The sequence below is a fragment of the Gambusia affinis genome, linkage group LG05, assembly GCF_019740435.1.
Source record: "Gambusia affinis linkage group LG05, SWU_Gaff_1.0, whole genome shotgun sequence".
NCBI lineage: Eukaryota > Metazoa > Chordata > Actinopteri > Cyprinodontiformes > Poeciliidae > Gambusia > Gambusia affinis.
Genome location: NC_057872.1, coordinates 11,574,208 through 11,587,783, shown reverse-complemented (window position 1 = coordinate 11,587,783; position 13,576 = coordinate 11,574,208). Strand labels below are relative to the sequence as shown.

At 39.8% G+C, this 13,576-nt stretch overlaps 1 protein-coding gene across 1 annotated transcript; it reads left to right on the top strand.

Moving 5' to 3' along the window:
- The first annotated feature begins 6,254 nt into the window (after positions 1-6,254).
- Positions 6,255-13,576, top strand: sox4b (SRY-box transcription factor 4b). The gene has a single exon (XM_044117410.1). It carries the CDS (start codon positions 9,749-9,751, stop codon positions 11,006-11,008), a length of 1,260 nt encoding a protein of 419 aa, XP_043973345.1. The 5' UTR covers positions 6,255-9,748; the 3' UTR covers positions 11,009-13,576.

Here is a 13,576-nt window from a genome sequence, read left to right as displayed (position 1 = left end):
AAATAAAAGCTTATTTTCTTCGTCAGCACCTTTTGGCCAGTAGGAGAAAAGCAGGCGTCAGTTTCCTCTGTTTTAGCCTCCAAGCTTATTTATGTATTAGAATAAATTCTAGGATTTTTAATTGATAAAAATCAATTATCAGCTGAATCCATTTCATTTAATTTTCTATAGAGGTTTTTGAGAATTGATGGTAGATTTGTGATTGAAAGGCTTAGTTTATTAGGTTGCAACATGTTCACACTAATACTACAATGACAGAAAATGCTTAAATCATTTATAATAACTGCACTAGTATGTGTTACTCAAAAACACTTCAGATTTTAAACAACTTCTGTTTCTCTGCGGTGTGTTATGGGATGCATCACCCATATTATGACAGCTTGACATGTTCGGTTACATTTCGCATGAAGAGACTTTGGAATAACACAATTGTTTTACTGAATTTTCCAATCAGATTTTATTTGGTGAACCAAAATTTATTTTAGTTTTAAATAAATCTTAAAACAGTTAATTGACCGTTATAAATCAGTTTCAAAAATCAATTTAAAAAAAAAAATTGAATCATTTTAGCAAACAACAAAACAAAACCCTAATTTCATCTAACTTAATTGAATATTACCTTAAAACAACATGGTAACTTATGATGAAAATTAGTGACATGGGTTTATTAAAAAAATCCAATCACAGCTAAAAAAATTTAAACGCAAATGAGACCATCTTTCTGACTTACTCTGTCTACAGGGCTCTCGTTGCCCATTTTTCCTCTACTTTTTCCCCTTTCCTTTCCTTTCAAGCTGACAGACACACATGTGCCCATACAGATTGTCAAGCACATCCTCCCACTGCCAGGTGTGAAGAGGGAAATGGCAGTCAGTAATTGGTGAGAAAACACTTTGTCACTTTGCCAGAGGATGGATTACATCCTATATGCTTCTAATATGATGGAACCCAGATCATAGGCATTATATTTACTATAGCTACAGAAAGCCAAACTAGACTTTCTGACGTGAAAAAGAAAGTACAAGGACATATGGTATGAGTGTATTTAATGATATGTAATGCAATTTATAGGTGGGTTTTTTTTTTCATATCATCGTACAAACCTAGCAGTAAAAAAAATTAGATACTGGATCAAGATCCAGTCACAGGTTGGTTTTTTACAGTTAATATCTTGCTAAAGTTTAACTTGTTATTAAATTTTTTTAACACAAATACATGTTGAAAGAAAGTAACAAAGTTAATAAGATTAGCTTTAATGATCAGACTGAATAGACTAAACTCATGATGGTTGTGTTGAACCCATCACAATGAATGATGAGTTTATATTACAAAGTTGATTCACTAACATCCTTGCATCGTCATAATTAAATCACAGTTTAATTAAATTAAAGTCAGAGGATTGGACTGATGAGTTGACAACCAAAGTATCCCAAGCTCATCAGCATTTTAAATTACATCTTGCAACTTTTTAAGAGTTTAATGTTTAGGGATTTTATGGATCTACTTTCTGCTGAAAGAAACAGAGAACAAAACTCTAGAATGGTGACTATGTGCTCATGCATGCGTGTGTGTGCATTTGTCATCTAAAGCCTGAAAGCAGTAGTCAATCTCCACAGATGTGAAGCACACACACGCATGCTACTACCACATCACCTGAGGTTCACTCAAGGGACCTTTCCTGGCCTGTCATCTGTGCAGTCAGCCTGGGGCAGGTTACCAGGGATCTCGAGAGAGGTGTCTTCCCACACACACACACGCACACACACACCCACACGCGCACCCAGGCATTGCACAAGTAGGGTTGGAGGGTGACACGGTGACACCATGTCTCCCTGATATCCACTTTCTGTGAAAGCTCAAGGATACCTGGTCACCTTTGATAGACACACAAACACACACACACACTGCAAGGACTTTGTATTGACTTACATTCACCTTTCATTCATTTCTATAGCTTAGCTCTTACCATTACCCTAAACCACACCATTACCATTACATGCCAAACACTAAAACTAACCTAAACTCAATTCATACCTTAGTCCTAAATCTAACCCCTAAACCCAAAAACACTTCTGCTTATAGTGCCCAGGCTTTGAACTCCATAAGAGGAGGTGGGTCTTTTCTCAACAAAAAATTACCCTGACAAAGTAAGAAATGATAAAACACACAGCCGTACACCTGTATATCTGTAGCACTAAGTATCTAAAAATATTCAGCTGCAAAGCATTGTTTTTATTTTTTTCCAAGGCATATATGCTGATCACATCTTAATTTTACATGCTTCTAAAGAAAGCATTATTGCTATGCAACATGTGCATCATGGGGTTAGAGTAAATGAAAACTAATTAACTAAACACATTAAACTTGGTACGATGAACAGAGTCACTGTTGCAGAAAATCTATTGTTAAATATTTCCCATTGTCTAATTCAACCAGACTATATGGAGAAACATGAAAACGTTACATAATGTCTAAGAAACATATACTGTTGTAACAAATTGACTTAATATGTGTGCATTTGTGTGTGTGTATTTTGCTTAATCACTGCCCTGGTATCTCCCTGCCTGTGTTTGCTTTCTCTGACAGAGACAACCTTGAAATGTGACAGATGTTCAAACTCAACCTGCTGAACTTCACAAATCAGAGCTGGATCTTTAGTAATCGGCTCCTGTCAGTTAGGGAAAGGAGAGACGGAGGTGGTAAATTAAATACATATACACCCAGAGACACATGCACGCTCCGAGTTACACATCACAAATCATTAACAGCTAAGTTGGGGTCATACTTTGCAGCTGCTCTTTCTGGATAAGATAACACTTAGCTGCTGAAGGTGTGTGTATATTTGCACTCAGATGTGTGTTTTTGTCTGTGCGCGGGGGTGTGTATGTGTGTATACATGTAGAATAAAAAAAAAAAAACACCTGTTCAAACAACCTTTTCTAAATATCAGTGAATAAATACATTTTATATATACAGTAACTAGCCATCTGTCTGTTACAGGGTTGTAAAAGCAACACTAGCGTTGTTGGTAGTAGAAATATAATAAATCAAAGAATCTCATTGTGATGGAGGGATGCAATGAACTGTTGGCCCAATGTCTTCATTTACTCTTGTCCAGTTCAGGTTTGGGTGAGCTTATCACATCAAGGGAATATGTGTGAGAGTGTTAAATAACCTAAATGTAATTGTGTTGTTTCTGAGCCATATAGAACTCCTACTGCATCCTGCAAAAGTCTTTATTGGTATTTTATGTGGTCAAATGTGCTCTAGTCAGATGAGGCCAAAATGTAATTTCTTCGTTGTGTGCAAAGTTGAAATCCCAATAAAATACAGTTTGAGGTTAGTGCAAAGAACTTGCCCTATTTCAATAAGTTATCTTTTTATACTTTGCACCAACATTCAGCTTTGAGAAGTCTTTTCATTTCACTTATTTTTATTTCTGTCTGATGTTGCACATTCGAACAAAAGTGATGTCGAGACATACTTTGGTTGTAAACTTTCTTTACTTTCCTTTTTTTCTGAAAATACAAACAACATTCAGAAATCCGACGTGCGTCACACTATGGCTGCTATGTACTACTGAGCTTCTTCAACACAGGACCCAAGGCTGCTTTAAGCGCCTTTTCAAAACTGATCCCTTTCTAAACTCATTTCACTCTCAGCCAGAATAGTTACCAACATATATATGAATGTTCAGCTTATCATGGACAATGAAACACAGTGCTTTTTAATAGCAAAACAAAACGACATATTAATAGGAATGAGAATAGAATCATATTTTAATGAAAGGGGGGGTTGGTTCCTTGATCTAAAGTCCCCAGCAACTGGTCCCCCACACTGAGGAAGGGGACCAGCAGTAACAATTGCTCTTTACTGCTAGTCTTTGACTGGCATGTTTATTCATAAACATAAACAATCCACAATTTACCTTTGCTTTTAAAGAGCATTAAACTGTTCCAGTGGAAGCATCCAGATTTCCGCATGATTGTGCAAATGAACTAGTTAGGACTTTTCTTAGGATTCTATATCAGATACAGAAGCTTGCCTATTAATGACTTGGAAATAATCAAGGGTATTAAAGGTGGTAACATTTTTCAAATTAATTCAAAAATTTGCATTAAAAAGGTTCACAAACAACTGAAATGTTTCTCACTTCTTTAATTCACAATTCAAAGGCGGTCTATTCCCAACAGTCCCTTGTCTGTATTCATAGCACCTCCACTGTTTTTTTTTTTTTTTTTTTTAAAGATTCTGGCCTTAAGCATTGCATTTTAATTGCTATAAAGGTCAAGCTTTGGCTGGGATTAGCAAATGATTGGGTAGAATCTTAATTGTTTGTATGACTGCTGGCTTTTGTCGAACCTGTTTGCTGCTAGTCAATGTTCATGCACCTTATTTAAAATCAATGTTTTGTTCTCGCAGCCAACTGGATAGTTTACTTATGTCAGGATTTAACCCTTTGTTTTTACAACTTCTTCCAACATACTCGCCTCGCTGTGTTATGAAAGATCAGCATGTTAGTAATGAACGTACCACTGCTAAAGACTCAAAGTGCGGGCCGGCTAAACTCTAAGTAGTGTTTGTGACAGCTGGTCAATACACACCTCCATTAATATTTAAATATGGGAAGATTTTAAGTTTTCATGAAACCAACTAGATGTACTTCGAGTGGGTGGCAGACCATATGGTGTCACTGTTCTGAATAACAGATGACCTCAGATCGGATTTATCTGCAGAGAGAGAAGGGGGGAGAGAAAAGAAAAGGGAGATGGGGGAGATTTGGCAGCATTCCTCATCTAGCATTCATGCCAATAAAGCAAACTGATCTAAACTGAGCAGAGAGCTGAGGGGGGGAGAGGGCTGAGAGAGCAGAAGCAGAGGAGGGAGTACACATACAAAGTAGAGAGAGGTAGAAAGACTTCCTGTTGCACTTCAGCCTATGGGAGAACTTTATGTAAGTTCCCCAACAAAGTAAGAGATATCTACCAATACTTTCACATACTTTGAGAATGCACTGCTCAGTTTACAAATACAAGAAACTTGATTTTGCTACACTTATCCATAGAAGTGAGGAGAGCAGCTGCCTGAGGGAAGACGAAGGCACAAAATGTGAAACAGAAGTGAGCCTGTAAAACATTTTCTACGGATTTAGCAAATACCTGTATGATCATTTTATATTCATTTATTCTACAGATGTTTCAAAGTAATATTCAACAATGTCCGTGACCTAAAGTGGATCTCAGATTTCATGTCTTCTTTCACTTCTTTATTACTGCTGACTTGATTTTACAATCATGAGAGTTTAACTTAGAGTGTATCTTGAATTTAAGAGCAGTAGAAGAAAAATGTTCAGGGAAGTTGCGAGAAAGTGCAAGATAAGGAACAAACGGAGACAAAAAAAAGTTTGAGGTTGGTAGGAGGAGCAGAAAGGGGTGGATAGAGGGGGGTGGAAGGGGCACAAAAAGAACACCTGTTGAGATTAGGGTTGGCACGCGACCCACTCCAACTCGCGTGGCAGCTGTACCTCGCGGAAACAATGGCGGTAAAAGAATGAGACGGAGAAAGAGAGGGGGAAAGTTTGAATGCTCTGCTTATCCTTTCAGCTTGTGGGTATGTGTATATGTGTGTGTGTGTGTGTGTGTATTTGCGTATCTAGGCGTGTGTGTATGTGTGGGTTACGCATTCTAATGTGTACACTGAAAAACAGAAAGGGATGAGGGGAAGGAGGGAGGGCTACAGAGAAAGCAAAAGAAACAGAGAAGTCTGCCAAGAGACAGAGGTGTGTATTCAAGTGAACTGTGAAGCTAAAAGTAGGTGAAAGGTCCTATTTATTTGGAATAGAATAGAATAGAATAGAATAGAATAGAATAGAATAGAATAGAATAGAATAGAATAGAATAGAATAGAATAAGACAAAAGAGGCCAGCTGTCAAGTGGGGTGCTTTAAACATGGAGTTTCAAGCTTTAAACATCTTACTAAGACCTGTGTAATCCATTACCTGAAAAAGGAAAGAGAATGGCACAATGACAAAGTTACTAAACACTCTAAATGTAGAGTCATAGAATAGAGAGTATTAATCAGGGAAGCAGCCAAGAGGCCTATTTTACCTCTGGAGGAGCTGTAGAGGTCTACTGCTCTGTTGAAAAGACGAACGATAGTTGGTCATGTAGGGGACACAGTAAACATGTAAAAGAATGTAAAAGTCATTAATCAAGGAGTGCGCTTCATTGTTTCTCTTAGCCTGAGCTTATTTTGGACCAAAGATTTAGCAAAAACGTGCATTTCCAAGATGCACAAAGCCAGTGGAGACATAACCCCAAAGATATGCAGCTCTAACTGCGGTTTATGAAGGTTTTACAAATAAGTAAAGGTTCAAATGCATGCCACATCTGCATCTTTCTTTTTTTGGAAAAACAATGCAAAATTTTCCTTCATCTTTACGAATATGAACCAGATTGTTTTGGTGTTTCATGTTAAATGCCAGTAAAATAAGTTGAAGTTTGACTTTAGTAATGCACTGTATAAAATTAAGGGCTGAAGCTGATGATTTCTCTGTAAACAGCCAAGACCAAAATGCAATTGTACAGTTTTTAAAATGTAAGTTTTTGCAATAACTATTAAAAGCCTTCAAAGGTTAACTTTCAGAGGTACTGCCTGATATGAAAGAAGTGGTAACAAAAGCAAAGAGATGTTTTGGTTTAAAGCTGGCACAATTTTATTTTTATTTTACCCTACCTTACTTTTCTATTTCTATTAAAACTCTGGAAGTTCTTCACATGTTCTGCTCTCAGTATGTGTTTCACACAGAAAACTGCATCCTGCTTCCATATTCTTTGTGACTAATAACAGGTTTTGCTGTAAATCAAATCTTATAATACTGTATCTTTACAGATCTAAGTTGTGAGATGCAGAACTAACTAAACTAGATTTCTACTAAATTATTTTGTCAACAGAGTTATCTTTTACATGTAGGCTATTAAATAATATAATTCTCATAGAGCCAAAATTCCCCTTAAGATTAGGGACATTATTGAATTATTTTTACCAGGACACAGTTCCACTGAACTGTACTTTTTGTCCTCGTAGTTCGATGGAAACTTTTATTTAAAGGACTCCTTCGTCAGCCCCTCCACTTCTATAGGACTCACTTATGTAAAATGTTTTCCTGCATTTTCTTATTAAATTGGCATTGCACAGCAGTGCAAGATTGTGAGTTAACGTTCTTATTTCCATTGCAGTTCTGCTCCATGAACACACAAATTGGAGCCCAATTACCCGTCGTTTTCCTTGGATGCACTGCAGATATGAGGCCATATTGAGCATAATTGCATCCAGTGAAATGCATCCAGTATATTGTTATTTTTTCTTACTGACTTCCCAGTTGGGGTTCAAATCAGCTGTGGCTTTCCTTTTACTAACAGACCGAATATCTCACCATCTCTCTTGGTCTGTTTTTTTTTTTTTTTTTTTTTAAAAAGAAAAAAGAAAACTGTACACCTTTTTGTCTTTATTTCTAGTTTGGTGATAGTTCTAAAGTTCAGAGATGTACGTGAGGGTTTGTCTGCAGAAATCATTAAAGCGCTGTCTGATTACAATCCAAGCTTATTTCACTAAGAGCAAACTGCTGTAATTTTCAAGTTAATTTCACTTGTTATACCCCTACCTTGGAGCAAGTAACCTCCTTCCTTGCCCAGCAGTCTTGCTTGGATGGAGCTCTATCGTACAGAGACATTATGTAACTTACCCCTGCTAACCGTTCTCATTGCTCTGACTTGATCTCTTTTTTACCCTCACTAAACTTCTCTCCAGCACAGCCATGCATGATAAAGTGCTTTCTGGCTCTGCGACGCCATCTAGCGGTATTGGAACCATGCATTGATTACAATCCTTTCCCATTTCTTTTCCCTTTGGAGAACAATTTTTTTAAATGAACAAAAAAATATTAAATATATGATTGTATCAACGAAACCATGCATTTTTTAAGGACTTCTGTTGATTTTATTCTTCATTGCATGGTATTCCTTCCAAACACAGCACAAAGTAGAAATTGCTAGTAAGAACAGGTAAAAGAAACCTGTGAAACTCCCCTAAAACGTTGTAGAGTTACGGACTTGAAATTGTTTTAAGGTGAAAATGAAGGACTTTGAATTTTACACTCAACTTTGAAACTCAACTGTGGGGCAACATGTGCCCAATTTCTTTTACAAGTTACGAGCGCCTTCCCACACCTGCTGTTGTTTTTGTCTCTTCACGGGAAAATGAACTTCTCTTGCAGTTTCGGGCTGTGCGGATGTTGTGCGCTCTCGCAGCGGGCTTGTTGCTCGTTCCTCCTCTGCCCTTTTCTTTTTTCTGTCTGTCTGGTCTGGTGTGGCGCGCTAGAAAGGGGCTGGTTATGTGACAAAAGACCGCCCAGTCCCGTCTCGTAAGGAGAGAGAGAGAGCGAGAGAGAGAAAAAGGGAGGGCTACAAACCCCCAGGCACCTAGGTTTGCTGACTTCTTTAACACCAACCCAACGATTCTGAAGAGATATTTGCCTGTTTGTGTGCCAATGAGCAAGAGACGCTCAACGGAATTGTTTAGCAGCATGTGGATCACTTATGGGCACCTGCAGTTGACAATAACAACTCTATTTAATAGTCAACAAACAGTGGTGGTAATAATAATACTGTAGGTGTAATATGATGTTTACTATCAAGTGATACATATTTTATATCAGCTGTATTGGTTGCCTTTAGGCTCTTTGCGTTTATTTATTATTACATGTCCTCCCCATTCACAATCATACTGAGACAAACAGAGTAGCAGTATTTCTTTATATCTGTCTCTGGCTGTGTGTTCAGCACAACTATAATTGACTTCCCATATAGCAAAACCTATATGCTAATGATAGACACATGGGCTGTCATAGGGTAGTGGAAAAGGGGGGTTCATAACATTAGCCCGTGTCTCTTTAAAAAAAAAAATCAAGTTTCTTGTTGTATTCTGGAATGAGGTCAGACACGAGGCTTCTCATTGCACGCGCTGATTATTATTAGAATCCTTTGCTCGCCAATCAGATGCCGGAGGGGGCGTGGCCTGGCCCCAAGCAGCGTAGCGACAGCGTAGGGGCAATCTGATTGGTGGATTTTTATCGCCGTTGTATGAGAGAGGAATAAATGCAGGCAAGGGGGGCAGCAGTCTGACGGGGTGCTTGAAACAGCGACTGTTAGTCTTTGCAGATGGGAGGCAGGGGAGTGTGAGTTGCTCTAGCTTCTATTTTTTTCCTTCTTCTTTCCCCTACCACAGCATGCACGGCTTTTGATTCTTGGAGTAGATGCAGAGAAAAAGCACTTACTTTTACACATTGTATACTTGGGGCCCTTTGTAAGTGCCTGAGCGCATGTGTGGGCACTCTGCTCCTGCAGCTGTGTAGATTGTGTTCAGTGATCACAGGGCTGTGTTGATTTTTTTTTTTTTTTTATTCCAACACCGATTATCCGCTCCACAACAAAGACGAACTGTTTGAACACCAACAGCACCTGGAAATTAAACCTTTTTTTATGCATGTAGCCTTTTTAGGCAACTCTGGACTGTGTTTTCAAGAATCCTGCGCATCTCAGGAGTGAATAACTGCTTGCACTGTTTGCACTCAGCACAAACTGTCAGAGTGGGAGAAAAGAGCTGAGTTTGCTTTAAAGTGAACCAGAGGAACCCAGGAGAGAGGGGGGAGAAAGAGCAAGCATCCCGCTCTTACTTTAATCGGACAGCATGGTGCAGAAAATGAGCCACACAGAGAGCACCGCCGAGGCGCTGTCCTTTTTTACCGGGGACTCAGGCTCCGACTCCGGCGCAAGCATGGATCTGGACCCGGCCGCCTCGCCTCTGTCCCCGGCGGGCTCCGCAGCCTCCTCCACCGCCGGCGACAAGCTCGGGGAGAACCCGGCGTGGTGCAAAACTCCCAGCGGCCACATCAAGAGACCCATGAACGCATTCATGGTGTGGTCGCAGATAGAGAGGAGGAAGATCATGGAGCAGTCCCCGGACATGCACAACGCAGAGATTTCTAAGCGGCTGGGGAAGCGCTGGAAGCTGCTGAGAGACAGCGACAAGATTCCCTTTATCAGAGAGGCAGAGCGGCTTCGACTTAAGCACATGGCGGACTATCCCGACTACAAGTACAGACCGAGGAAGAAGGTAAAGTCGAGCGCATCTAAGGCTGGCAGCAGCGATAGAGGGGAAAAAGTTACCGGTAGCTCAAACAACACCAGCACTAAGACGTCCTCATCTGCGAGGAAGAACGGATCAAAATCACCCAGCAGCAGCAACAAACCCCAAAAATCACTTTTCGGGAGCAGCAGTGGCAACAAAGCTTCGCTGTTTGCATCTGAGCACCCGTCAGAGCACCACCACAACTCTCTCTACAAGTCCAAATCTGTCTCCTCGGCTGCCAAACAAATACCTGATGCCAAGAAGCCCAAGAGAGTATACGTTTTCGGGAGCGGCGCGGCCAGTCTGAGCGTCAGTCCCACGTCCTCCGTGGTGGTGCCGGCTAGCCCTACGCTCAGCAGCTCGGCGGACTCTAGCGACCCGCTCAGTCTCTACGAGGACGCGGCCAGCGGCAGAGAGGAAGGCGCTGACTCCCCCGGCAGTAGCAGTAGCAGCAGCAGCAGCAGCAGCTTCGGCGGAACTTCGGAGCGCCGCAGCGGCCACACGTACAGCAACACTCGGCGGGCTTCTTCGCCTACCCCTTCTGGGTCGCACTCCTCTGTCTCTTCCTCCTCGTCTTCCTCGGAGGACGAGGAGTTCGAGGACGACTTGCTGGACGTCAACCCGAGTCCGAGCTTCGACAGCATGTCGCTGGGGAGCTTCGGCTCATCGGTCCTGGACAGGGACTGGGACTTGAACGGCGAGTCCGTCTGCGGGGGTTCCCACTTCGAGTTCCCCGACTACTGTACGCCCGAAGTCAGCGAGATGATATCGGGAGACTGGCTGGAGTCCACCATCTCCAACCTGGTGTTCACATACTGACTGAGTGCTAAAACTCGCAGACGCAAACAGAAACAGAGGAGCTCTTGCTTACCAGTGGGTTTCACTACTGCAAACCCTGTCCCTGCAAATCCTTGGAAAGCTTAACTCTAAAGCGAATAACTTGCTTTTTTCGGGACTTTTCTTCGGATGCCTGGACTGAGGGAGTCGGAGGGGAGCCGTCCAAACAAGAGGAGACAAAAAAAAAAAAAAAAAAAAAAAAACAGACTGAGTTTCCTGACAGCTCAGTGCAGGACTGTTTTTAAACTGAGTAACTTAACTGTGATTGATTTGCACGTTATGCGGTCCGCCGTACACTTAATCAATGTCGTTAATGAATTTTTGAGAGAAAAAAAGGGACATTTTCACAAGTTTTTAACCAATCGCCAAGTGAACTTCGCCACTAAAGAAAAAAGAAAAACAAACAAACAAACCAAGCAAACAAAAAAGGTACAGACTAGGACTGCAGTGCGACAGTTTTTTTTTACTGTATCACCAAGAGGCTTTTTTTAATGAAACCGAGGTGGGTTGATGTTTTTTAAAAGTTATTTTCTCAAGAAACAAAAAAAAAAGCGTGTTTAGCATGATAGCCTACTTTGTTCCTATATCTTGTGCTGAGATTTTCTGTGCGACTGTTTGAGCAGTTTGTAAACTAGTATTAGGGTTATTTAAAAGGATCTAGGTGGCGCTCACTTCGGTTCTACTTTTTTTACGGAGAAAAAAAAAAGGACTTTGAAATAATCACCAGCTCACTTCAGGACACAAACACAACTTCAAGTCTGTGCTTAACTGTATTGCTACATTTGTTCCCTCTACTAGGACCAAAATTCTATAATGTTATTTTCCAGACCATAGCTATAGAGAAATCATCATCGATTTCTATTTTGTTTTGTTTTGTACATGTATTCAGATGCCATTTTTATATGGGGATGCTGTATTTATATACTGGGCCAAGCATCTTTTGTTTTGCTAGTTCTTTTATACATGATCCTGTCAGTATGTCTGTGTCTGTCACATTTCCTTCTCAGGCGAAGGGCTAGAGTTTTAAGAACACACAACCTTTTTAATTTCCTTTTTATATTTAAATGTACACACTTTTTTGGACACTTAAAAGAGAAGAAACAGTTTGATTATTTTCTCAGTGTATTTTTGTACAAATCTATATTGAACACGGGGGTATGTGTAGCCTAACTAATACAGCTGTATTGGATTTCCTTGTTTTTTAATGCCCTCAACAGGCTGGTTTTTTTCATGCTGCCTTCAAGTGCTTATGGTAAGCTTGTTACTTCGGGCTCAGTTACTTTAGTAGATTAGATCAAACAGTAGAGCTGTCCGTTTTGTATCCTTGCGGTGCCTATTGTACTTATTCTCTCAAATTTAAAGATACACTTCCACTTTTTTGACAGAAAAGGTGAGTAGGTAGAAATCAGATAGGTAGGCCTTATTTGTCTTCTTTCACAAAAAAATCCAGAAACAGTCTTTAAGTCCTCTTTGATGTCAAACCCTTAAACATCTGCAGCACAGACGTGAAGGTGATTAGGACATAATTGCAATTTTTCCGACAGCACTTGAAAGCAGCACCAGTCTCGGCCCCCTTTTCCAACGTTTACAGTGCCAGACTGCAGGCTCATTTTTTTTAAAGACACAGGAGCACGAGTCTTTTTTTTTAAGAGGCTCCTCCTGTGGGACCATGTGGTTTAAACAGCAGCACTATCCTAAAAAGCAGTCACTTGCTTTTTTTATTTTTATTTTTTTTTAAATCATATGTTTTTGCGTCCAACGTCTTGAAGATTGTAGCTTTAAATTTGACTTCGTTTCTTGATGTTTTCACTCACTGATGTCACATCTTGCCATTCGGCCAGTGGATTGAGGCGGGCTGTCCATATCACAAACAAAGATGACAACATCAAGCATATTCAAATTTCTGACCTGAGTTGCGCAACACTTTCTTGTACTGCGTTTCTCATTGTATTTGAATATATAATCTTTTCTACTTGTCGGCTAACTACTAGCTAATAATTGTTTTAGTATCTTTATGGCATGGTGAATAGCATTTGTATTTCAGATTCAGGTTATTATTAGCTGTTGTGTTTTTTCAGAAAAAAGAACGGAGAAGGAAAAAAGAGGAAAAAAACAATGAACTTGATCTTTGTATATTTGACTGTACCATAAAGCAAAAAGATTGTGTGTTTATGTACGTTGTTGCTATCGAGGACAGGCACTGTTTAGAACTGCTATCTTTTACACATCCTTACTTACATTTAAGGTGGTCAGTTCAGACTGTTTTTTTTGTTTTTGTTTTTTTTTATAAATATATAAATATATGAAAGCATTTTTAAATATATTAACTTTATTTTTCATCCATCCTGTGCAATATGCTGTGTAGAATTATCATTTATTGTCTTTAATCATGCCATAAACAAAGAAGCCACCTCTTTTTTCTGATTAAAGAAGGGGTAGGTTGACTCATGCCAGCTAAATTTTGTCCATTCACTGCCTGTCAGATTGTTGATACAAACTTGTGTACAGAACTTTTTCAAGGAAGGAAATAAATATCAGCTGGAACTGAAA